The sequence below is a fragment of the Belonocnema kinseyi genome, chromosome 10 (assembly GCF_010883055.1).
Source record: "Belonocnema kinseyi isolate 2016_QV_RU_SX_M_011 chromosome 10, B_treatae_v1, whole genome shotgun sequence".
NCBI classification, from domain to species: domain Eukaryota; kingdom Metazoa; phylum Arthropoda; class Insecta; order Hymenoptera; family Cynipidae; genus Belonocnema; species Belonocnema kinseyi.
Genome location: NC_046666.1, coordinates 37,160,988 through 37,188,500, shown reverse-complemented (window position 1 = coordinate 37,188,500; position 27,513 = coordinate 37,160,988). Strand labels below are relative to the sequence as shown.

General features: G+C 26.9%; 1 protein-coding gene across 1 annotated transcript in view; it reads right to left on the bottom strand.

Moving 5' to 3' along the window:
• LOC117181801 (potassium channel subfamily T member 2) overlaps positions 1–27,513 on the bottom strand; it is a 387,410-nt gene that overhangs the window by 110,724 nt on the left and 249,173 nt on the right. The window contains exon 8 of the mRNA XM_033374772.1: positions 7,919–8,102. Coding sequence (XP_033230663.1) covers positions 7,919–8,102 — 184 coding nt within the window. The remainder of the gene's footprint in view (positions 1–7,918; positions 8,103–27,513) is intronic.

Here is a 27,513-nt window from a genome sequence, read left to right as displayed (position 1 = left end):
TCCAACCAAAAATGAAATAATTACTCTGTTAGTTGAAAAATTAATTCTTAACAAAAAAAAAACGAATTTTCGACAAAATATTTTAATATAAATGAAAGAGGTCAATCTGGGGAAATTTAAATTCTTAAGAAACTTATTAAACTTTTAAACAAGCAGTTGAAATTTTAACTAAAAAAGATGAACTTTTACCATAAAATTTAAATTTTCAACCAAAAAGATGAATGCATGAATATTCAACTAGAAAATATAGAAATAAAAAACTAAATTTTTCACAAACAAAAATCAATCAATTTCCAACAAAAAAGTTAAGATTTAAACTGAAGATGTGAATCTTAAAAAAAAATTAAATTATTAGTAAGAAAATTAATTTTGAACAGAAAAGTTAATTTACCAATACAATTTCTGTAAATCAAATATTTAGATTTAAAACAAAAATGTAAATTTTGATCAAACAAAAAAATATTTTTCAGCCGAAATGTTTAATTTTCTACCAAATTGCTGAGTCCTCAACCAGCCCAAAATAATTTGAAACCAAGCCGATGTATATTCAACTAAAAAGGATAATTTTTTAGCCAAGGAGATTAATATTTGTCCAAAAAATACTAATTCTTAACAAAATGCATGTATTTTTAACTAGCACATATTAATTAAATAAAAAAAATCACTTTTCAACCTAAAATAGAATTATAGAATCAATTATAGAATTTATTATGGAAATTGTAGGACTAGCCTATGATAAAATTAGCACACCAACAAAAATTTCAACAAAACAGTTAATGCAAATTTTTAAGAAACTGAATTCGAATTTTCTAACAAAAATATAATTTAAAAAAAAAACTGATTTTCGACCTAAAAGTTAAATTATCAAAAAAATAGTTTAATTGTCAATAAAATAGTTAACTTTAGGCAAAAATATCAATTTTTATTTTTAAAAAGTTAACTTTAACACGAATAGTTTACATTTTTTTTAAATTGGTTGAATCCTATAACAATCAGATTAATTAGAAAAAATATTAGCATTTTTAACTAAATAGAACAAATAACATTCTTCCAAAGACAAATTTTTTACAAAATACATAAATTTTGAACTAGGAAAGATAAATTTTTAATAAAAAATATATTTAAAAAATGGAATAATTAAATTGTTAATTAACAAAAAATAATTTTCAGCAAAAATCGACTTTTCAACAGAATATATAAATTGTCAACAAAATAGATGAGTTTTGAACAAAAATGGTAAAGGTTAAAAAGAAATACATTTTTATCAAAGAGTTCAAATAAAAAATGATTTTTTAACCCAGAAGATGTATCTTCTGAAATAGGAATAGTTAAATTCACAAACAAGGAGGTGAATCTAAAAAAATAATCATTTTTAACAAATTAGTTTAACTTTCAATTACGCAGTTGAATTTTTATCTAAAAAAAGACTAATTTTGTAGTAAATAGAAACATTCTTAACCAAAAAGATTAATTTTATAGTAATAACATTATTTTTTATAAAAAAACACGAATTTTCAACAAGATACATTAACTTAAAAAAAATGGTTGCAGTTTAAAGGCAAAAGGACGCATTTCCTAATTTTCGGTTTTTATATTTCGGAAACTTTATAATTTTTCGGATTCTTCAGTCGTCCCTCTGGATTTTTCTATTTCGACAGTTTTATAATTTTTGAAATTTTCTATTTCGAAAATTTTCTTTTTCGTGAATCTTACAATGCCGAAAATTTTATTTCTTGTGTTTTTTTAGTCGTCCCCCCTTTGTAAAGCGTTTTAATCTTCTGAACTGTTATTAAAAATATATAAAAATATTTGAAAGTTTTGCATAATCTCTTTTTCTATTACATTTTATTAGCATTTATTATGGTCGCAGTCCTTGTTTAAAATGTTTAGGTTATTTGATCTCACATATAATAACTTTTCGAAAAATCTAGGAAAATGCAAAAACATTATTAAATAAATGAATATGCATATATTAAGTTACTAATTTGTATTTAATAACACATGTCTGAAAACTATAAAAAATTACTTCTCACATAAGATAAATAAATGAGAAAAGAATAATTAATTAAATAATTCATTGAAAAAATAGAATACTTACATAAGGTTTAAATAAATAACGGTAATCCAATTTAAGTTACTTATTTAATTAATTAATTCTAATTTATTGATTACATATCAAAAAATAGAAACTGAAAATAATACACTTTTTATTTTCACTCTAAAGAAAAGGCCTTTTCAAAATCTGTATATTGGAATGCACGGATGAGGAAATATGAATTAAAAATTCCAGTTTCGTATAATAATGGAAAATAGGAAGAGCAATTTACATACATTTTCTCCAGGAAAATTTTTACATAACTTTTCAGTATTTGTTTTTTCCGCTGAGTCATATATTATTCTTGAAATATGTGACTGACAATTTCTCATGGAACGACGATAGTCACGCCTCTAAAAGCTCGCAGAAGATTAAAAAGTATTAGCAGCTTTATGTTCTAGATACTAAAAAATATTTTTCTGAATTTCTGAAAATTCCTGAAAATTAAACAGAATTTTTCTTTTAAATTGTTTTAATATGTTAGCAGTTCCGGCGAGATGTAACATAATTAACTACAATAATGATAATAATCTTTAAATTCATTCATTCAAGATTGACTGAATTTCTAAAAACGTGATGCATATTTTGAAAATTAATTATTTTGTAAGACTTAGTTTAAATATATCAATTTAGAAAATTCTTTAATTTTCAAACGAAGTTTAGGATTCTTTAATTTTTACATTTGAAGTTTCAATAAATTAATGTAAAATGGAAATAATTTTTAACTTACAGAAATTACATTTTTTCCTAAAAAATTCGTCAAGTCACTATAAATGTTCCTTGGTACTAAAAATATTATAATTATTAATAATATACCTATCAGATTCAAAATTTCTGTAATTTAAATATAAAATTATATTTTTGAATATGAAATTCTAAAATAGTTTAATTTTTAAGGACATTACAAATTTTCGGACAATTTCACTATTGAATATTTTAAAATTTCAAATTTTTTTATTGAAAGACTTGATAGTTTTAAATGTAATAAGTAAATTATAATAAAAAAATTTCAAATTTTTATATTGATTAATTTTAATTATGAATGCGTAAAATTGTCTGGTTTTGCAAATTCTTTAAGGTCGCCGGATATCAAATTAAAAGTCTTAAAGGTTTCACAATATTTAGTTGAAAGACTTTTTAATTTAAAAAATGTTAAGTAAATGCCAGTTAAATAAATTCAAAACAATGAAAAATTAAGATATTTTTCAATGAAATAATATAAAATTTCTGATTTTTAAATAATGAGAAAAATGTATCAGTTAAGATTTTAAACTATACAATTACAAAATTTTGAGAATTCAGAATAATTCTGATTTGAGTGTTAAAATGAAACGATTTAAAATTAAAAATATAATTTTTTAAAAATCAAAATAGATAAAAATTGAACTGTTTGAAATTGATTCTTGAGTAATTTAATCATTTCTGCAATTTTGAACGGTAACTATTTTAGAGTTCTGAATTTTTATGTTAAGCGTTGAATTTCGAATTCATCCCTCTCATAGGTTTTAATTCTGCAATTAAAATTGAAATGGCTTCCGACAAAGAATCTTAATTTCGTAAACTTTTAATGTGAAATAATTGTATTTCAAAGGTTTATAATTAAATTTTTTAAATTTTAAACAATGTAAATGACGACGAATTAATTTTGTGATTTTAGAAAAATCTGTCTGTTCTATTTTAATATCCGTCCTTTCACATACTGCGAATTTCATGTTAAAAAAACATAAGCTTTTATTTAATTTGTTCAAAGAGTCATGCCCAATAAAATACAGAAAAAATGAATTTTGTAGCTTTACGAGAGACATCATAAAAAATCTATAAACAGGAATTGTTACAGGCAGAGCCTGAAGTAGATGACAGATGAACGTGGAGAATAATCCACAAGGGAGAATTTATCGTATCTTTGGAATTAGTAATGGTTCGGAAGCTCGGGAACGAATGAAAAACGTTTGGATTAAACTGTAGGAATTTTTTATGTTTTTTTTTTAATATTGTACTTAAAAGCGGTACATGTTAAGAAGAATTGATCGAGGTGTAAAATCGTAAATTTGTAGGAACGAATAAAATTATTTGATATTGGGGCTTGAACATTAATAATATAAATTTTATTAACAATATTTCATTTTATTCACAGTAGCCAATAAAAAGTAATATTAAAAAATAATAGAATCAAATCCGATTTTCTAAGGAAAGTTATAAGGGGCCATCCATAAATTTAGTTACATATTTTTGCGAATCTTTTACGCACCCCCCCCCCCCAATATTATGAAACAAAAATTAGGCGATGTCTTATTGAAGAAAATTTAGTTACTTACTACCAGAGATAACCCTATTACAATTTCTATTTTTATTGCTCATAATTGAAGAATTTTTAATCGCCAATCTATCAAATGAAATTTAAATATTTAGAATTGAAAAATATATACTTGCTTGAATATTGGAAATTAAGCTATTACAAGAAAATATTTAAAATTGCATCATTTTATATAATTTTCTTTAAATACTGTAAATGCCAAATTTTGCAAATTTAGGAATTTTTCATAATGAATCTTCCAAATTTAACTACATATTCCAAAAGGAAGGTTATAAATCACATTTTTTTAAACTACACAAATTTCAAATTATTCAATTTTTATTAGTAAATAAAAAAAATAAAGAATTTTCAAAATTGAGCTATTCAAAAAAAAAAAAAATTTCAGAATTACATGTGTTTAAAATATGAATAATTCTGATAATCTACATTTGAAATTTCTTCTATTTGGATCATTTATAACTGAAAACTCTTGACAATAAAAAATAAAGGGAATATTAATAACAAATTTAATTGCAATTCGTTAAAATTTAAGAATTTTCAATTGTAAGAGTTTTCAAGTTTAAACCTTAGAAATCGTTAAAATTAAATAATTTTAAATATAGAACCATTAAGAATTTTTTTAATTACATACCTTTAAAATATACTTATAATCTAGGTTTGAGATTTTTAATGAATTCCATATAAAAAAAGTCATTTAAAATTTCTAATCGTAATTCTTAAAAGATAAAGAATTTCAAAATAAAAATCAATACGTTTGGAGAATTATGTATTATAAATCTTCCAAAATGAACTATTAAAAAAAAGGATTTAAAATTGCACCATTTTCTATTAAATTAATTGAGTAATTAGAAAATGTAAATTGCAAATCGTTAAAATAAGAAATATTGCATTTAGAATCTTCAAGATTTAACTATTAAAAAATGTACAAAATTACATACTTTTAATATATACGTTTCGGAAATTAAATAACTTACAATTTTAAATCTTCAAATTTAAAATATTTGAAAGAAAACATTTGACATTGCATAATTTACTAATACACGCATTAAATATTGAGGAGTCTTTAATTTCAAATGATTAGAATTGAAGAATTTTTAATTGTAAATATTCAAAATTGAGCAAAAAATTCAACAAAAAAACGTTATAAATTACATCTTTTCAAATTATGAAAATTGTAAATGATTGAATCTTTAATGGTCTTTCCTAAAAATTAAAGAATTTTAAATTGTCAAAATTGAAGAACTTTTATTTTTTATTATTTAAAATCTAACTATTCAACAAACGTTGAACATTACACGCCGTTCAAATATAAATATTGAAAATTGGACAATTTTAATCTGAATATTTTTCATTCTTATTGTTATCAATGGTAGAACTTTAAATTGCAAATCTTTGAAACTGAAGGTTTTCTAATTTCGGAAACTAGCAATAAAAAATAGTGCAAATTTTAAGTTCATAAATGAAAAAATCTGAAATTCCGATGCTTTACACTTAAAATGTTTTCAATTTGGAACATTTAGATTTGAAAACCTTTGACTTTATTTTTTTTAAATCATCCAGATTTTAAAAAAACAAAGAATTTACAATTTTGGGCCTATAAATTTAAACTGCATATTAAAAAAATTGTAATTCCATCATTTTGAACTACAAAGATTTCATATTTATAAATCTTCACTTATATGCCATAAGGAATGAAGAATTTACAATTGCAAATCGCTAAAATCGAAGAATTTTCATTTATAAATCTTCAAAATTAAACTATTTCAAAAAAGGGAAAGAAAAGGGATTAGAAATTGCATCATTTTCTATAATGAACATTAAATATTGAGGAGTCTTCAATTACAAATCTTAAAAATTAAAGCATTTTAAACTGCAAATCGTTACAATAAAAAAATGTCCAAATTATAATTCTCCAATAATGAAATATTTCAAAAACATATTTAAAATTACATCATTTCAACTATAAACATTTAAAAACAATGAATCTTCACTTTAAGATTTTGAAAACTGCATTTTTATAAATTATAGATATTAAAATTTGAAGAATTATCAATTGTGAATTTTCAAGTGTAAATATGTTTAAACTATATTTAGTCTTCAACAATTTCCGGGATTTAATAGGAATTTCTTTAAACCAAGCAAACTTTTCTTTGAGTGGGAGACAACAAACATTTTACATTCATTTAAAAAAATTTTCTTTGAATCAAAGAATCTTTTTTCAAAATGTATGGCTTGTAATAACATCTTGTTACGATATAAAAAAAAATTAAACGTATTCATTTATTCACTTGCTTCTAATTCTTGCTGAAATCCAACTTCATACTGAAGTCAAACTTTTTCCTCGGAGGGGAAGAAAGGAGAGTAGAAGTAGGGGAATTATTGGAGCGTGTGGATAAGTTAAGGGAGGTAAAGTTGAGGAAGGATAAGTAAGGGATAGTATCACAAGGGAAGGGAGGGATAGTGAGTGGGAAGGATTGTGAAGAAGAAGTGAGAGAACAGAAATTAGGAGAAGAGGGGACAAGAAGGGGAACTGATGAGAAGGGGAGTGAGAGAAGGAAAATTAAGAGAGAAGAGGGAAAGTAGGGGTGGTGATGAGAGCGAAAATAGCGGAAAGGGAAATAGGAAAATGCGTGAATGTAAAGGATGTGAGAGGTAGGGAATTACGGGAAGTGATGGTGAAGTAGTGGAATTGATGGGAGTTGAACTAGTGAAAGTGAGAGTAGTGGGAGTAGGGAAAGTAGAGGGAGCGTAGGTAAGGAAATTGTGGAGATTTAAAGAGTTGAGAGAGGTGGGGAGGTGATGGAAGGATGAATAGGGAACTTAGGGAAGGGAAGCAGACAAGGGAACCATGACAAGGGGGAAGAAGGATTGTAGACGAAGGAAAGAGTACTGATGGAAGTGAAAAGAAGGAAATTATAAAAGAAGTAGAATAGTCGGGAAAGTGATGAGAGGGGAATTGGAGGAGGTAGAATTAGGATAAAGGGAAAGATAAGATAAGTGATAGAAGTAGTCGGAGTACGTGAGGGATAGGGGAAAAATTGGACTAAAGGAAATTGGGAAATTGGATTAGTGTGAGAAGGGAGGGGAAGGATAGCAGGTAAAGGAAACTGAGGTAGTAGAAGTTAGAAGAGGGCAATTATAAGTTGGGTGGAGAGGTATGGAGAGTGATGAGTGGAGAAATAGAGGAGGCAGCACTAAGAGAAAAGAGCAGGTTAGGGGAGCAATAGAATTAGGTGGGACTAAGGGAGGAGTATGGGAAGGGTTAGAGTAGAGGAAATCGGTAAATTAGCATATTATGTGTGATGAGAGGGGAAGTAGAGGACGCAGAAATAGAGGAAAGGGAAAGGCAAGGGCACTGATAGTAGACAAAAGAGTAAGAGAGGTGTAGGGAAAGTGTTTGAGTAGAGGAAGCGAGATGAAGTAGAAGTGAGAAGAAGAAAATTAATGGAGGGAAGGGTAACTGTGGGAAACGATGTTTTTTTGTGAAATTATTTTATGTTCTTACTCACTTGAGTTGGCAGGACAATAAGTGCTACACATATCATGATGACCATGTAGAGCTGAGAAGGCCAAATGTCAGGCACAAAATCTCCGTATCCGACTGTGGAGAATGTTACAACAACGTAATATGTGCTTTGGAAGAGGTTTAGGTGCCTGTGTCCTGCCCTCTGAAAGTGTTGAATCCCACAAACGCTGAAACATAAATTCAGATTTTCTCTCTTAATTTATACTTTTATGTATAATAAAAATGTATTTAATACCAAGAAGCGCGAAGAAGAAGTTTAGTTTTTCAATTAGGGAAGGAAATTTACTATTATATCGGACGTAGGTGCAATATACAAAAATTTCAAATGGTAACAAAAGGAGCGCCATGCTATTTATTAATTTGCCGCTTGGTAAATGTTCTGATAACCTTCGGTTTGGCACATGTGGTCTAAACAGACTCCTGTATATTTCCATACAAATGTGTGAAAATATGGGACCCTACATTTTTAAATGTGTATTAAAATGCATTTATGTAGTAGTTAGGTAGAACAACAAATTTTCCACGTAAATTCTCCACGTACAGCAGTGTAATTAGGAGAAATAAAGAATGGAGAAATAAGGGAAGTGATGGGATTGCAAGTGTGGAATGTGATTGGTTGGGATGTAGGAAAAGTGAGTGTAAATATGGGATGTGAGGGGAGGGGAAGTAGAAAAAAGAGAAGTAAGGAAACTGTAGCAATACAAAATGAGGGAAGAAAGGGATGTGAACAATGTGATAGGTTTGAGATTTAAAGGAGGTAAAAGTAAGAGATGTGAAGGGGCTGCGAAAATGAGGGGATAGGCTGTGTGTGGAATGAAAGTAGGAGGATTAAGTAAAGGGAAAATAGATGAGGGAGAAGTAAGGAAAGGGAAGCTAGGAGAAAAAGGAGCCTATGGGAGTGAAATTAGGTGAAGTAGAGAATGCAGAAATAAATGAAGTGATAGGATTGGATGCGTGGGATTTGAAGAAGTTGGAAAGCAGGAGAAGGGAGTGTAAATAAGGGATTTGAGGGGAGGGGAATTAGGGAAAGTTTAACAGTAGAAAGTAGGAGAAGTGAGGGGTGTGGACAATGGGGAGGGTTAAGATGTGAAAAAGGAAGAAGCAAATGTAAGTAAGGGGTGTGATGGGAGGGGGAATAGAGAAGGTAGAAGTAATGTAATTGATGGGATAGAAATTTGGAGAAATTATTGATGTGAAGAATGTTAGGAGTTGGAATGCAGAGAAGGGAGAAGTAAGATGAGTAATAGTTATGAGAAAGTTCGGGGGTGGGATAGTTGAGGAATGAATGCAGGGGAGTTAAGGAGAGAGAATTAATGTAGGGGAGTTAAGGAAAGGGAATGGGTAAGGGAAAAGTAATAGAATGGAGGGGTGGAAAGTAATGCTACGGAGGGGTTTGGCAGTGTGGGAAGGAAGGTATTGGCAGTGAGTGAAAGTGAAGGGTTGGGAAGTGACTGATGTGATCGGAATGGAGGCAAGCTGCTAAGATAATACGAAAGACATTTTAAAGAAAAAAATACCAAGATGAAAAAATGCGGTAAAATTAAAAAATTGCACTATACTTCATACCTTCCTATATAAAAATATATAAAATAATATTCAAATAAATATTCTTGTAATTATTCTTATTTTGCATGTATCCTATCAATTAAAAAAATGACAGCTTATGCTATTTAAGGAAAACTCGGGGAGTTTTAAGTCGCTAGCTCACTCAATAATATACTACAAAAATTTAAGTCATAAAAGGTCTGACTGGACCCATGCGTCAAACGGAGGGTCAAAAACAAAAGAAATTATTTTCGATTCACTCTATCGTATATTGCAATGTTCTCTTTGTTTATGAAATTCAGAGAATCCGCTTTGTTGATTGAATTCAAAGTTTCCCTCTTGTTACAACAATGAAAGCTTTCCTTTTGTGATCATATTATTTTGAAAATTTTCTTTTATTTTCATTTAAAATTTTAAAGCGATGCACGGTTCAAAATTTTCGGTTTACGCTATTTTTTAATTACAAATTTAACTATTACAATTTTTCTTGAAAACTTTTTTTTTTGAGATTTTAATTATTTGGTTTAAGGTTGAAAACTTTTACTAAAAAACCATATTTTTCGCTTGAAAACTTTTTTTGGTTGTTAAAAATTAATTCTTTACTGATAATTTAACTATTGCAGTATTGGCTTAAAATTGTTCTTTTTTACTTATCCATGAAACTATTTGATTAAAAAATTATAATTTTTAGTGGAAAATTCAACTGTTTGAAAAAAAGTTGAAATTAGTTTTTTTTAAATATCACTTTTAAATGAATATTTATCATTATAAAGACAAATTCATCTTCTTGGTTAAAAATTAAATTGTTTGGTTGAAAACTCGTTTTTTCGTTTAAACGATAATTATTTAACTGAAAATATAACTATTTAAATTCCAGTTAAAAATTTGTCTTTTTTAGTTATGGATTAAACTTTTTGTTTAGGAATTGATATTTTTAACTGATAATTAGACTTTTCAATTTTTTGTTACAAATTTTTCTTTTTCAGTTGAAGATTCAACTACTTAATTGAAAGAACTTTTTTTCTAAAAAATACTTTTTTGGGTGAAAGTCTGAAGAATTTATTTAAAATTAGTGTTTTTGTGTTGCTAAAAATTAGTTTTTTAAACTGAAAATTTTACTATTCCAGTTTTTGTTTGAAAATTTATGTATTGTTGAAAATTCATGTATTTTATTGAAGATTCTTCTTTTTGGTTGAACATTTTTCCCGGTTCGCAAACATTTTTCACGGTCAATGAAATTTAAAAAATGGAACACTAAAGCTAATAAAATTTCTCGTCGAAATTTTAACGATTCCAGGCTTTCTATGCCGAACAATTCATTTAAAGATTCTTTGCTCTTAAATATTTGGTTTTAATTTACTTTTCTTAAATAAAAATTCAAACATTGCTAAATATTCAATAATTAATCTTTTTTTTTTAACTAAAAATTTGAAATTGAATGGGTTAAAGATGGAATATTTCAGACTGAAACAATATTTTTAATTTAATCAAATCCTTTGATTAAGAATATTTAATTGTGAAGTTATGTTTAAGTAAAAAATAGTTTATAAACTTTCAGTCACACGTTCACATTTGTTTATTGAAAAAGACTTTCAAATTGAAACCATTTATGTTTTTACGTTAAAATCTGAAAATTATTAAATTTTGAACTGATTTAAAATCGTTTTGTCAAATTGTTTTTGTCCAGCTATTATTATTTAAAGTACAGATAAATTAAAAAAATGTATTTATTTTGTAAATAAAAATGTTTTTTTATCAAAAATTTTCAACATCAAAGGCTTTTATCTTTGATTTGTTCAAGTCATTAAGAAAGCATTTAAAAATTCTTTAAATTAAAAATGTAAGCTTAAAAATAAAAATTTTAAATGGAAATTTTGAAAGCTCCATAATTTTGAATTACGCAATTTAAGCTAAATAATAGCATAATTGAAAAACATAAGAATTCAACTAATTATTTAAAAATGGTTGAATTCGAACGTGGACAGATTTTTCTTCCACAAATTTGTAAAATTCCCGGTAAAAAAAAATTCATTGTCATTTCCCGGTTTTTCCTGGTCTCAAAAAATTCCCGGTCATAAATATAAATAAATACAATCCCTTTTTGCTATCTTGCATATAATTCTGCTATTCAGCTGGAAACAAGGAATCTGCATTATCATCAGAGAATAACAGAAATTCTTAACGCCTTTTCAGACTAGATGGAGCTATCAACAAAACATTTTCGAAATTAATTTTTTTTTCTGAAAAAAGATCTTCTTCGCTCTGCTAGAAAACGAACTACAGAACTTCCTGCTGTCGATCGGGTGCTTTTCTGTTAAGCTTTTAGAGAGATCGAAAAAAATCCTTTTTTTAGAAATACACGCATTATTTTTCCAGGTTTTAAAAGTCAAATTTTTCAAGGAATCTCTATTATCAACAAAGAATAAAAGAAATTTTCAACGTTTTTCAAGACTAGGTAGAGCTATGAATTAAACATTTTTTAAATTCAATTATTTTCTGAAAAAAGATCTCCTTCGCTTCGCTGGGGAAAGAACCACAGAACCTCCGACTGCCAGTTGGAGAGATCGAAAGAAGAATCCATTTTCATAAATACATGTATTGATTTTCTAGTTGTCAAAACTTAAATTTTTCAAGAAATCTGTATTATCATCAAAGAATAACAGAAATTCTTAACGTCTTTCAATACTAAATGGGGCTTAGGAGAACGAAGGAGAGGATCTTTTTACAGAAAACAAAAATTACGAAAAAATGCCTGGGAAGAAAATTATGCCGGAATATTATTGTCCTACTTTAAACAAATTTTTTGTCGTCTGTTAGTTTTTATTCTTGAAAATATAAAATAAAACTGCTTTCCTTTATTAAAGTAAATAGACGTGGACAGGCGGATATTAAACGTCTTTCTAAGATTTTATCCGATAAAAAAAATATGAATATAAATTTTCAAAGACTATCTAAAACGACGTTACACCTTGATTAATGGAGGAAGGATTTTCGTCAGGAAGAACAGGCGCGGTCTTTCAGGGCAAGTCAAGAATTTAAAACTTGCATCCATTATGCATACGGCCCCGTTTCACATCAACTGTATTTGTACACCATACTTTTTTTTCATTGTTCTCTTTTTTCCGTTTCACCTTCCGCTTTTTTCCTCTGCCTCGTCGTTGCACATTCTGTATATTTACTTATTCTGAAGTGTGGAGCATGGAAGACTGAAGGCAGCATTAATTAAAACGAGTACTAAACGACGGATTTGCATAGGTGCCCGATGAAAGTGAAATTGTACGTGACAGTCGACGCCCGTGAGTCAAACTCGACGCAGAGGGATTTTTCCAACCTTTGTAATTTTACTCTCTGAATTTTGTGAAGCTTTCAGAAAAAATTTTTAACGCCTTACTGATAAATAAATGATAAAAGTAACATCAAGATCTTCATCTTTTTATTGCTGTGAGCTGGCACGTTGTTTGGTTTATCTGACCTTTGGCCTGTGAACCACAAAAGTTATATTTCTAAACCAAAAGCACGAATTTTTATTTTAACTCCTGGTGGAAAAATTATTCAAAAAAGTACAGAAAACTAAAAATATTTTTATATGAATCTAGAAATAATATACAATAAATTAAAACCAAAATTAAAGAAAAGTATATACAAGTTTTTTATATTATTAAGACGAATTTTGAACTTATTTGTACGTTTTTAAATATTCTTGTATTTTATTAAATATTGTTGTAGTTTATTGTAGTTTCAACTTTCTACGAAAATTTAACCATAAAAATACGATCAGGATTACAAAATAATATTGATAATCGTACAATAAAAATATTTCAAATAACTATTTGTTAAAAGTTTTTAAACGCTTTTATTCAAGCTGTAATTAAATTCTAAATAATCAGAACATGATTATAAGAATTATCAGTCTGTTTTTAAATTTATATAAATATAATTTTGATAAGATTCTTGACAAAATAAAATTTGTTTGCATAAGTCAGATGTGTCAAAAAATAATTCAGAAGATTTAAAGAATTTATTTTATTTTATAGGATTTTACAAAATATTAGGAAAAATAAAATTCGTTTACAAAGGTATTTAGGACTTTTAGAAATTTAGAAGAAATCAAGAAATATTTGATAAATAATCGAAAATGTTTCCAAGTTATTAAATATTTCTAATCTATCTAAAACGTCTTAAATTCCTACAGATATTTTTAACTGTCTCGAATTTATCTTGAAATTGTGAAAAATCATTCTAAATTTCTTTTTATATTTCCTTATAATCTTCTACATTTGCCAGGAATTTTCAGAAAATTTTTGTATTCTCTTGAAACCTTTTGAATTTTTTTTTCTTTAAAAATATAAATTTCTAAAAATAATTTTAATTTTAAAGTTCTCTTTAAATCTTTATTATTCGTCTACGTATTTTCAAAATTTACTCGATTCTTTTTTACTTTTAATCTTACCAAATTGAAAGAATTTTCTTTATAATCTCTTATGAAAATTCTTTCCTTAATTTTTTTCGACCTTTTAAAGCTTCTAATTATTTACCAACAAATATTAAGTTTTAACCAAAAAGATTAATTTTTTACTAAAATGATGTATCTGTGAAAATAAAGCTGTAAAAAAATAAATTTCCCACAACAAGAACACAAATATAACAACCAAAGAAGATAAAATTTCTGCCAAATTCATAAATTTTAAAACAAATTGTTGAATTTTCAACTGAAACGACGAATTTTCTATAAAACATTGGAATTATCAAACAGGAAATATAAATTTTAAAGAAAAAAGTTAATTTTAAACAAAATGTTGTATTTTTATGCAAAAAATACAAGCTTTTAACTAGAAATTGTTGAATTTTCAAATAAATAATTGAACTATTTTGTTTAAGATTCGTGTTCTTTTTGGATGAAAATTAAGTTTTTTTTACTGCAAATTGAACTATTCAGTTTTTGATGAAAATATATATTATTTACTTAAAGATTCTTCATTTTAGTTATTATTTTTTACTGAAAATTTAAGAATTGCATTTTTGGAAAATTTATTTTATTTAGTTCAAAATTCTACTGAGTAGTCGCAAGTTTGTATTTTTAAGTTAATTTTTTTAATAAGTGCTTATTATTAGAAACTATTTGGTTAAAAAATTCTTTTCTTAGTGGAATATTCATATATTTTGTTAAGGGTTCATCTTTTTGATAAAAAATTAAAATTCTGTGTTGAAAATTCGTCTTTTTGAAAGAAAATTAAACCATTCGGATCAAAAACTGTTTTTTTTTTAAATTAAACCTTGAAGTTTTAAAAAAGAATTTTGGTTACGTTAAATTTCTTTTGTAAAAATTCATATTTTTAGTAAAATTTTTTACTATTTTGTTTAAAATATTCCTCTTTTTCGGAGAAAATTAATTTTCTTAGTTGAAGATTCAACCTTTTCTTCAAAAATGTAATTATTTGGTTAGAAATGGATTTATTTGCGTTGAAGATTTTTTAAATTTTAGTAGAAAACTCATTTCGTTTGTAAAAAGTTAAACTATTTAGTTTAAAAACGTGTATTTTTTAAAATAAATCCTTTATAGTAAAGAACTAATCTTCATGATTGATATTTAGCTTTTCGCTTGAAAATTAATTCCTTTGGTTAAAAATTTAATGATTTGTTTTACATTTCTTTTTAATTGAAATTTTTATTTTTGCGGACTGAAAATTTAAATATTTTAGTTTTAGTTAAAAATTCATTCTTTTAGTAGAAAATAGTCTTCTTTATTGAAAATTCATCTGTTTGGTTGGAAATTTAATTGTTTGGTTAAAATATAAACTATTTCGTTAAAAATTCATCTTTTTTAGTTGAAACTTCATAGTTTTTGGTGAAAATTGATCCTCTTGGTTAAAAATTCGTTTCTTTTGGATTCAAAATTAATATTTGTGACTGAAGCTTAAACTATTTCATTTTTGGTAGAAGATTAAATCTTGTGATTTTCCCGTACATCCTACGAATATTGTTTATAAGATATACAGAAAATCTTTCTAAAAATAAAAATTCCACTGAATTGTAGCGTAAAAAATGTTGTCGTACGTTTACCCCAAAAAGGTATCATAATAATCCAGGTGGAGGGTAAATAGTTCCTTTTAAAGAATTAACTTCCCCATTAATCATTCTAATAGTGATAAAATGATAAATATTTAAAATGAAAGTCATTTCATGTAAAATATCGTCCATTCTAGAAGAATAAATTTAGGGTTGATGGCTGGGGTTAAAAAACGACATTTTTAACGTCAAAAAGAAACGGTTTGGCTGATAGACGATGCAACTTGCGAGAGTTCGGAGGTCAGCCATCGGTTATAAGGGATCGACTTTTCGATTCGTTTATGGCGTCGATGTCAGAGATTTATCGATGCTTCCGGAGATGTTCCTTCCTCGCATCTTGCCTTTTTCAGGAATATATAAACCGGAAGTGAAAACCGGAAGTGCAAACGGATTGCGGTGTAAACGCGTTAACACTGTATTTACGTGAATTTCATAGGTCGTTGCTTTCCTAGACGGTTATATATATATATATGCATTTTTTATGACGGAGTGTTCGTTAAGAGCGTTGTTTTGCGCCATAAGCTCCACAAACGAGGGTTGAGTCTTCCTCCCTCCGCACGAGATTACTTTTTGCAACGAAATTCTGCTTCTCGCCCCTGTGCGACCATTTGCCATTATGTGTGGCCATTCCGAGCATTAGGACCCTTATTACTTTTGTCTTCCTTCTGGAAAAAAGTGCATTTGCAAAGGTCAACATCCTTAGAGAGAGGATCAGTTTTCATGTGGGTCGGTGTCAGATGACGCTCAGTATAGAGTAGATAATTTTTTAAACTTTAATAAGGATTATTAGCCGACTTATAGTCTCTGTAGATTAGAATCAGGCTCATTTATCGTTGAGCCGCCCACTTTCATATACCACGCCCCTTTAGAAGCCATTTGTCATTTTCGTATTTTCTAAGCACTCCTACTGGACTACTCACATTGGGACCTTCAAATTAACCGCCTTAATAAACCATTCCCATTTTTCTTGACTACTCCCATATGCCTTGGGTAAGCCTACTTGTGTTATCCCCACTTTAGTGATCATCTGATATACCTACATTTATTGCCTAATGAACATCCATAATGGACCACTCTTATTCTTCTTTGTCACACTTATGTACTTTCAATACAATGAATGTTATTAACCACGTCTTATTTAATTGTGTAACATTATTAGTTACACCTTTTCAGTACTCTGATTGCCTACTGGGCCATCTTACTCGATGACTTCCAATTTTTTTATCCACTTCCATATTATTTGGTTACGCTCACTTTTATTATCCCCACTCCATTGCTCATGTACTATGTCGCTGTACCTCTCTGCTAGACCACTCCTATTTCTATTAGCCACTCCCATATTCCGTACCTATGCCTAATGTTATTACCTATTGGACATCACTACTGAACAACTCCCATTTTTCTCGGCCACTCTCATGTTCCTTCGATACGCCTACTTTGATTGTCATTACATTAGTCAACACACTATTTGACCCAATATGTTTTATTAACTATACATAGTTTCATTGTATACTCCCACTAGACACACCTTTTCTCTACTTTCATTACCCACTGGACCATTTACACTTTTTTGCCACTCCCATGTTCCTTGGATACGCCTACTTTGATTCTCCCTGCTCAATTTACCACGTCATTTAATACGGAAATTTTCATTTGTCACACCTACTTTCACTGTGTACTTCTATTAATCACACCAACAGACCCCTCCCATTTTTTGCATGCCTACTTTTATGTTCCCCGCCATACTGACCATATCCTTTTACACGGAACTTTGTGATTCACACCTTTACTTCCATTATCTAGTGCTCTTAGAAACACCCACATACTACTCCCATTTTTCTTAGCCACGCCTATTTTACTTGCATACGCCTACTTTTATTGTCCCCGTCCCATTAATAAAATAATGTAACACGCTAATTTTTATTGATTAAGTCTAATTTCCTTGTCCATTCCTATTAACCGCACCCACTTTATTTGGTCACACTCATTTTCCTTAGATATTTCAATTATATAAAACCTTAACCAGGTGGTTAATAAGACCAAAGACGTAAAAATTTTACAGACAATAATTTGCTAAGTTAATAATATTAATGTATTTTTTCTGCAATCTCAATTTGGTAGTTTATAAGTATACGTCAGTTTGTCATCGTAGATAATTTTATTCAGCAGGAAGTGGTGCCTGTTGTAAGAAAATGTCATATCGTAGATTACTTGTATTTTACAAGGGGATTGACAGGTGTTTTTGTTAGGTTTATAATTTTTTTACTTGAAGGTCATGCCCCCAAAGTGAAATTTCTAGAACACAATATTTTGCCAGTATGGGGAAAAGGACTTTAAAGTTTTTGCAATTGATTTTATGGGCTAGAAAAATGTATGTTTTAGCTGGTCGAGAAGTCAAGCTATAGTAGGTTGGTTTTGTAGCCGAAAGGTAGCGGGCTCAATTCTCGCTGCCTGCACTTATGCCAATTTTGTTGTTCATTTTATTTATTTTGATTTTCAAAGTTCCGTTTCTGCAGAGTAGAATTCCTTTAACTTTGAAGGTGTTCAATTTTTAATTAAATTTTAATTTGAACTTTTTTTTTGAATAATTATATTTTAAAGGTTTATAATTAAAACTTTTTTTATTTTAAACTATGAAAATGCCGGTGAAATTATTCTTTGATCTTAGAAAAAAGTGTCTAATCACGTTTCAGGTTAAATAAGAATTTCTGATGTAATAAGAATTTAGATTTCTAGAACTTCAGAAGTTTTGACTTTGAAACATTGAAATTGGTTTTCAATTTTAAATAGAAAAATATTAATCATTTCGAATTAATTATTATTTAAATTCGAAAAGTTTTAAATTAAAATTATTCCCTTTAAATTCTCTTAATTAGGTAAAATAAAATTTTAATTTTTTTTATTTTAAAATGATACAATGTTCAAAATTCTAATATGAAAATATTCCATTTTTAACGTTTAGAAACAGTTCCATTTTCGAAATTTTAATCTGAAATCATCCAATGCTTTCATTTCAAAATTATCAATCAATCATTGTAACAAACTCAAATTGATTGTATTTTTAATATCACGGAATATGATTTCAAGTATTCTAAATGTTTATTGAATTTATTCGATCTTTTTTGTTTATTTCCAATCTTATCAAATAGAAACATTTTGCCCGAAAATCTTCTTCACTTTTTTTAAATTTAAGGAAATCTGCTGAAATTTTTAAAAATCTTTCACAAATTTCTGCGAAAGATCATTTTCTAAAGGTAAAAGTCACAAAATATTTTCATATAAATCATAAGAGAATTCTTTTTTTAATTCTTACAAAATTTTGAAAATTTCTATTACTTTTAAATTATCTAAATTTTCGTGCATTATTTTTTAATTCTGCAAAATTAAAAAAATTATCTTAAAATCTTTCAGATTCTGCTTTGAAATTTGTAAAAATCTTTTGAAATGTTTTGAAATATTTTTTAAATATTCACATAAATTGATTTTTCAAACTGAGAAATCATTTAAATTTTTTCTAGGAACCAAAAGAATTAAAGAATTTAAAAAATTTTTTTGAAACCTTACAACATTCCTAAAATATCTTATAAGTTTTCTTATTTTTGAATCGTTTTAAAACATCTTAGTATGTCCTAAGCTTAAATACATTTTTTATAAATTATTTACAGGTATTATGTCAAAGTTTTGCCATAAAAAACTTTTACGCTCTTTTTCAAAATTTTAAGACACAATAAAAAAAAGTTCTAATATTAACGATTTTCTGTTAGAATTCATTAGAAGAAAAATCATTTGAAATTTTTCAATTAATCTTGAGAATATTTTTTTGTATTCTTTTCATGCACAGCAAAATAGTTTTTCCAAAAATTGTATTAATCATTTAATAATAAAAAGAATCACCTCAAAGCCTTCCATATTCTTTTTCCACACATTTTTAAATTTTTTACATTCTCATCAGAGAAGGTATTAGATTTGTGTAAAATTTGACCCCCCCCTCCCCAGTTTTAGTCAAATATCCACATTTTAAGACCCCCTGAATCCGAAACACAGGTTTTTACGAATGTCTCTGTATATCTGTAGACTGTATGTCCGTATGTATGTCTGTCTGTCTGTGAACATGATAACTTTTGAAAAAATTAATCTATTAGATTGCCCTTTGGTACACTCGTTTAGTGTCCTAAGCTAAAGGTCAAGTTCAAGATTTTGATAACAACCTTTTCAATTTGGTCAAGAAGTTAAAAATTCAAAATTTGATCGTACAAAAAATTTTTGAATTCACCTTTTTCTTAATGTGAAAATTCTATGCACAATTGTACATAGTATTTCAAAACTTAAACAATTTATTCTTCGGACTTTTTTCGATAAAAAGAAAATTATCAGAGTTAGAGCAATTTCAAAATCTAAAAAAACAAACTAAAATGAACATTTCAAGCCAAATAACGCATGATATGAAAAAAAGTCTGGAGAAGAAAAACTTTGCTTTTTAAAATCCCTACAAGATTATAATAACAACTTTTTTAATTTGGTCAAAAAGTTGAAAATTCAAAATTTGATCGTACAAAAAATTTTTGAAACCACATTTTTTCAAGATGTCAAAATTCTATGCACGGTTGTTCATAGTACTTCTAAACTTAAACAATTTATTCTTCGGACTTTTTTTGATAAAAAGAAAATGATCAGAGTTAGAGCAATTTCAAAATCTAAAAAAACAAACTAAAATGAACATTTTAAGCCAAATAACGCATGATGTGAACAAAAGTTAGGAAAAGTAAAACTTTGCTTTTTAAAAGCCCCAAAGGGCTTTGATAAAAACTTTTTTAATTTGGTCGAGAAGTTGAACACTTCAAATTCGATCGTACCAAAAAAAAAAAATGAAAAATCCAAAAATTCCATTTTTTGGTCAAACTATGCAAGATACAAAAAAAATGAAAAAGCTGAGATTGCGCGCCCTGCAGAGAACTACAAATTAAGAATGAATCACTTTTCGATATAAACTACGAGAAAAAATGAGACAAGACTTGTTCATCAAAAAAAGAGCTATAATTTTGGATAGGACAGTTAGTTTTTGCTTTATTCGTAAAAAATAACATTCTAAATAAAAATATTAAATTTGTTTGAAAAAACGACACAAGGTATGAACTTGAATTACTAGACAAAAGTTTTTCGCTTAAAAAGATCGATAAATTTATTATTAATTATATTTTAATATGACGAGTAGATTTTCTTATAATCGTAAAACATAAGATTAAAAATTAAAAAATTAACTTTTTGGAAAAAGCACAAAAAAGACGAAAGAGGACATAGGCTCCTATATAGGACCCTATATAGGTTCATGTATTAGACCCTTTGCAGATGCGCAGTAGTTTTTATTTAATCGTAAAAAATAAGATTAAAAATAAAAAAATTATAAAAACAAGGTAATAAGAATTAGTATGATTCAATTTTTAAGCATATTATGAATTGTGATGATATAAATGATGATACAAAAATAATCATAATAAATACAATTTGCTTTTTATTTTGAAATTTTTTAATAAGTAATCCCTGGCAGAGTTACATAAAAAATGTATTATAGTTAATACAAAAGTGTTGTGTATAATGTAGAAAAGTTGACAGGCTGGACAAAATCGAGTGCGAAGCACGAGATACGTGATGAGAATGTGTTCATTAAAGCCAAAAGAGCTTTAACAAAAGTGAGTTCAAAATCATAAAATTGCAGTTGTCGGTCCGTTCACCTTTGATTTTAAAAGGTCTGTGCCCGAATGCGGAAGAAATGCAAAGACTAAGCGCGGAATGCGATTGCCCTCAGTCGCGTGCCGTAGGTGCGCTCAAACTTTCGAGCAAAGCTTTTTTAACGAAAGAGAATTCACAATCACAAAATTACAGTGGTGGATGTTTTGAGTCTTAATTTTGAAATGTTTGCGCAAGAATGTGCGAAAATATTAAGACCGAGCGCGAAGCGCGAGAACCAACAGTCGCGCGCCCTGGGCGCGCTCAAACTTGTGAGCGAAGCGAGCCGCGCGCCAGCGCGCGATGAGTATGTGTCCGCGTAGCGAGCAGATTTTTAAACGTAAAATTAATCTTTAAAAGTCAATACTAAATCATTTAAGGTTATCCAAAAAAAACTTTAACAAAATTTAATCTTAAAACCTTTAAAAATTATTAAAAAGCTTCTAAATTTTTTTCACATCCTTCAAAATAAGTTTGTCCCATAATTTAATTTTTCCTATCTCTTTGAAAATGTAAAAAAGTATAGAAATTATAGGGTTAAAGCACAGTGTTAAGAATAGAATTTTTTCCAATAATAAACAATCATTTACAATTTAAATGTTCTATCCTAGCAATAATGTTTAAAAACATTTAGAAAATGAATAAATCTTTATTAATAGATAAACAAATTGAAAACAATTAGTAAAGGAATTAATCATGAAGGAAGAAGGCTACATATTAGCCCTGAGTTTTTATAAAGTTTACTCATCTCTTTTTGCATACAGTAAGCATTAAGTATATACAATTGAAACACAGAAAATCTCATATTTAAATTTCATTCGAGTTTCAGAGTAACGACCTAAGTTTTTCTGAGGAATTAAAAAGAGTAAATTCTTCAGGAAGAATTAAAGAATTTAAGACACAATTTAGACAAGAATTTAACAATATTCTTCTAACACAAAATTGTATTTTGCAATAATATTTTCTGTAAGGAAATATTATTCGTCACAACAAAATTACCAAAAAGAAGAAATATAAATAATTTTTTTTTAACAAGATGAAAAGAAAAGAAACAGACTTTTTTGTCAAATGAAACCAATTTGCAGAGTAATCTCGTAAAGTTATGAGCGTCCCAAACAAAACATTCTGATGAAACGAGATCAACGCAAATTGGTTTGCACAGAGTTTACAGAATATTTTCTTGCAACTCTCGGACAGATTGCTTGAAGTTTTCTTATTTTATTCAGGGGGCATAAATAAAGTACGTTACCAATTTCAGCCTTTTTTACCCCCCACCCCACCCCTGCCAATAACCGTAGTTTTTTATTACTTCCCTTCCCTCCCCACCTCCAAATAAAATTAATGTAAATGCCACATTTAATGAAAAATGAGATACTTAAAATTCCTAAAATTTCAAGCTGAAATATTTATATGTTTATTGAATTTTCAACATTCAAGATTAATTTTTTAACCAAAAAGACCAATTTTTAACAAAATAAATTACATAATTTTCTACCAACTTATTAAATATTCAACGTATAAAGTATACATTTCAAACCAAAAAACAACCAAAGTTTCAACTAAAAATAAAAATTCTAAACTAGAGAAGTGAATCTAAAAAATATAAATTCTTTAGAAACTGTGTCAACTATTAACCAACTTTTATTTTCATCCAAAAATATGAATTTAGCAGCAAGAATATTGTTGTTCGAAAAAAAAATTTTAATCCATCAATTTTTAACAAATATGTTAAATCTTAGAACTAAAAATTCGACTCTTCTACAAAATGGTTGAATTTTCAGCCCAAAAATATTATTTTGATAACAATAGTTTAACTATCTAGAGCATAGATAAATTTAAATGAGAAATACGAATTTTTAACGAAAAAGTTTATTCTCAACTGAATAGTTTAATTTTCTACAAATTCTGAAATTCTAAACCAAGACAGATTAATTTGGAGTCAAAGATTAGTATTTTTAACCAAAAAAGATTAATTGTCGACTGAAAATGACTCATTTCAAATAAAATACATCATTCTTCAACGAAAAAAGATAACTTTTGAATAATAATAACAATTTTCAACCAAGAAAAAAATAAATTTTCAACAAGAAAGTTACAATTTAAATCAAATAAGTAAATCTTAAAGAAAGACAAATGGTTGAATTTTTAATTTTAAAAATTAATTCATTTTCAACCAATATGATTTTTTAAGAAAAAAGAATTATTTTCGTCAGAAAAAAGTAAATTTTTCACAAAATTCATGAATTTCCAATGGGAAAATTATCAGTTTTAAATAGTTACATTGTTAGTTTAAAAAATTAAGTGTCACTCACAATAAATGCATTTTTAACAAATATTCACATTTTTGACATCGGAGATGAATTTTAATCTAAGATTAATAATTTAAAAATATATATATTTAACACAAGAGTTTAAACCGAAAGATGATTTTTAATCAGGAAAATTAATTTTTTTTTTAAATAAAATATTTAAATTTTCAGCTTGTGAAAATTTTAAAGCAAGTGGTTTAATTTCATACCAAAAATATGAGTAACAATTTCAAATATAAAAAACATAATAGTTAAGTTGTTAGTTAAAGAATAATAATTCTCAAACAAAAAGGGACAAATTTTTAACGAAATATTTGCATTTTCAACAAATGAGATGAATTTTCAACTAAAATTATGAATATTCCGGAAATTAATTTTTCACTGAAAAAATTAACCACAAAATATGATTTTTTATCCTAGAAGATTAATTTTCTAAACATGGAATAATTACATTTTTAACTATTTTAAATCATTTTTAATCCTATAAAAATATCAATTTTTGAAAAAACATGTTCGATTTTCAACCAAATAATTGAATAAAAAAAAGTTAAAACACGAGTCTTCAAGAAAATCCATTAATTTTTAACAAAAGTGTTGAAACAGTTTTTCGCTTCAAAATTAATCTCTTTTTGCGAAAAAATATAATTTATTTAGTTTAAAAATTCAACTATCATTTTGAAAATTCAACTATTTTGGTGGAATATTAATCTGATTTGGTTTCCAAGTCAGCTATAATGATCAAAATTCTAATTTTTTGTTTGATTAAACTCTTTTTGAATTCAAATTAAAAACTTTTTTGGTTGAAACAATATCAGCTATTAACTTTTCTGTTAATGATTAATATTTATATTTGGAAATGCAACTGTTTTGTAGAAAATTAATCCTTTTGGCTAAAAAAATCATTTATTCCTGCAAAGAAAGCTATATTTTTAAATTAAAAATACCACTGTTTGGTTAAAAACGGTTTTTATGGATTCCCTTCGTTATTTTGATTTTTAAAGTATAAAATTAAAAAAGTGAAAAAGTAACGTTTTAGGTAACTTAAAGTTACTTTATCTAGTAACTGGGATAAATTCTGCGATAAATTTAATAAAAAATATGATGATTAAAAAAACCAAAAGATTTCAGAAAGAAGAATTTTTGGTGTAAATGAGGTCAGATCAATATTATTTATCTAAACTGTTGCGAAATATGTCAAATTTTACGATTCATGTAAAATGTTCGTAAAATTGTTTTACCTCTATATTGACCATAAAATTGACATTACTATGCCATGTTTATGTCTTTTTAAAGGATGCACTCTACGTACAATCAATCTCAAAAGTCGCCTATCTTCAAAAAGATGTATAAAATTTATTTTTATTTGTTTTTATTATCAAATACTGCAAATCTTGACGGATACTTCTAAGCATCTTTGTTGCTGGAGGAGTACTTTAGCGGGCTAGGCCGATAGAGTGCACTTTCTGGTCCGCGAGAAATGTGCGCGCATGCGCGCTCGTCACTACGACCCTCGCGCACTGTTCTGTGTGGTACTTGTCTCTCGACCGCAAAAAAATTATTTTGCTGCCTTAGTGCTCAATGTACTATTATTTAACAGTATTTATTTAGATTTGTAGTTAATGTTTTTCCTTCGGAGAAAAATTACTATTCTTATTTAATACAGATGAACAATGCCTTATTCTATTCTTTGAAGGATTCTCCGCGAATTTTTTATTTAAAAAAATTAATTTAGAAATCATACAGTTATTATTGTTATCAATAATAATAGTTCAAATGTTAATAAATAAATAATAAATACAAATGAAATAATAAAGAATCTTTTAAATAATAAGATAAATCCTTGATCACCAGGATTGAATACGAATAGTAAATTTTCCCTGAAGAGAAAGCAAAAACTAAAAAATGACATAAGTGCTCTCAGATAAACAATTTTAACTTGGATAATTATTTTCTGAATCACGCTTAGAAGCCTCACACAAGATTTTCATAAATTAGTAATACATCCATTGTTGTCGACTTTATAAATAATATTATAGATTGGCGACTTTTGAGAGTGATTGTACGTACAGTACATCTTTAATGTGCGTATTAAAGAGAAGGATTTATTGAAACTTGTTTCAAATGAGGACAGAATGTAATTTTTTAATTAAAAAAATCGATTAGCTTTATTGTTATAGTCGTTATAATTATTTCTTTTATGACAGTAGGGGGCCTTCCATAAACTACATTATTAATTTAAGGGGGGAGGGGGAGTTTCGCCGAATTCATCTACTTGGTTAAAGGTTGAATTATTTTACTAAAAATTAATTTTTTTGGTCAAAGATTATTCTTTTTAGTTGAAAATGTAAATATTCCGTTTTTAGGAAATAAATCTTCTTGGTTAAAAAATCTTTTTTGGGTTGAAAGTTGAATTCTTTTATGGAAAATTCTTTCTTTTTTTTAATTAACCAGTTTAGTTTTAAATTCATTTCTTTGTTTGAAAATTTAACATTTTTGTATAAAACTTTTCTCTTTAGTTGAAAAATTTTTTCAAACTAATGGAACTGAAATGTCAAATTTATAAACTATACTATTCATAAATGAAAACTGATAATGTAAATTGAAAATTGATCTTTTGTGGTTGAAAGTTCATGTACTTTTTTTAATTCATATTTTTTTTAAATTCATATTTTTTTGTGAAGAAATTTATCTCGTGGCTGAAATTTTTCTTTTTTAGCTGAAAAAGCAGTCACTTGATTTAAATTTAAAGAACATTTTTTTTAATATTTTTTTTTCGTTATAAATTTATCATTATCGCTGAAAATTCCTTTTTTGGGGTCGAAAATTCATTTGTTTTACGGAAATGTCTATAGAGCTGTTTTTGTCTTTTTGGCTAGAAATTCATTGAGAATTAAAGTATTTTGTTGAAAATTGTTTTTTTGTTAAAAATTAATTTTTTAAACTAAAAATTAAACAATTTCATTTTGACTTCAAAATGGATATTTTTTTAGTTGCAAAATAAATTTCACTTATATGAAAATTGATCTTTTTGAGTGAAAAGTTCAATATATTTTTTGTCAAAACTGTATACTTTTTGTGGTAAATTTATTTGCTTGTTTGAAAATAATTGAAATCCAAACATTCCATTTTTTATTCAAAATAAATTCTTTTTACCTTAAAATTTCTAGATTTAAAAAAAATTGGTTTTTTTGGTCAAATAGTGATCTTTACTGTTAAAAATTCATCTTTTTGGTAGAAAATTCAATTATTCGGTTAAAAATGCATTATTTTGTTTGGAAATTCAACATTTTAGATGCAAATTCATTTCTTTGACTGGAAATATAACTATTTTCATCAAAATCGTTATTTTGTTTTGTTTTGAAAATCATTTTTTTAAACTAAGAAATAAAAAAGGAATTATTAAAACTTTCTTTCTTTTTATGTTGAAAAAATCTGTCTTTAGTTTAAAAATTTTATTTGAAAATTCACGAATTCGTTAGAGATTTCAATTACTTTGATAAAATTCAATATTTATGGTCATGAAATTAATCTTGCTTGTTGAAAATTAAAAAAAATTTTTAAATTATATGGAAAAAATTTTTTTATTACAAAATTGAACAATTAAGTTTAATATTTATCTCTATTGTTTGAAAATTCATCTATCTGGTTGAGCATTTAAGTATTTGGTTAAAAAATAGTTCTTTCCTTAAAATTTGACTGCTTGAAAATTCAATTATTTAAGAAAAAATTCATCTTTCTGGGTTGAAAATGTACTTATCAGGCTAAAAATTCAATTTTATTAAAAAAAAATTTGTTTGATTAAGAATGAATCTTTTTAGGTTGAAAATTCAACTATTCTGATAAATGATATTTTTTGTTCGAAAATTTAACTGTTTTGTTAAAAATCTATCCTTTTGAATTTACAATGCACCTTTTATGGTAGATCACCATATAA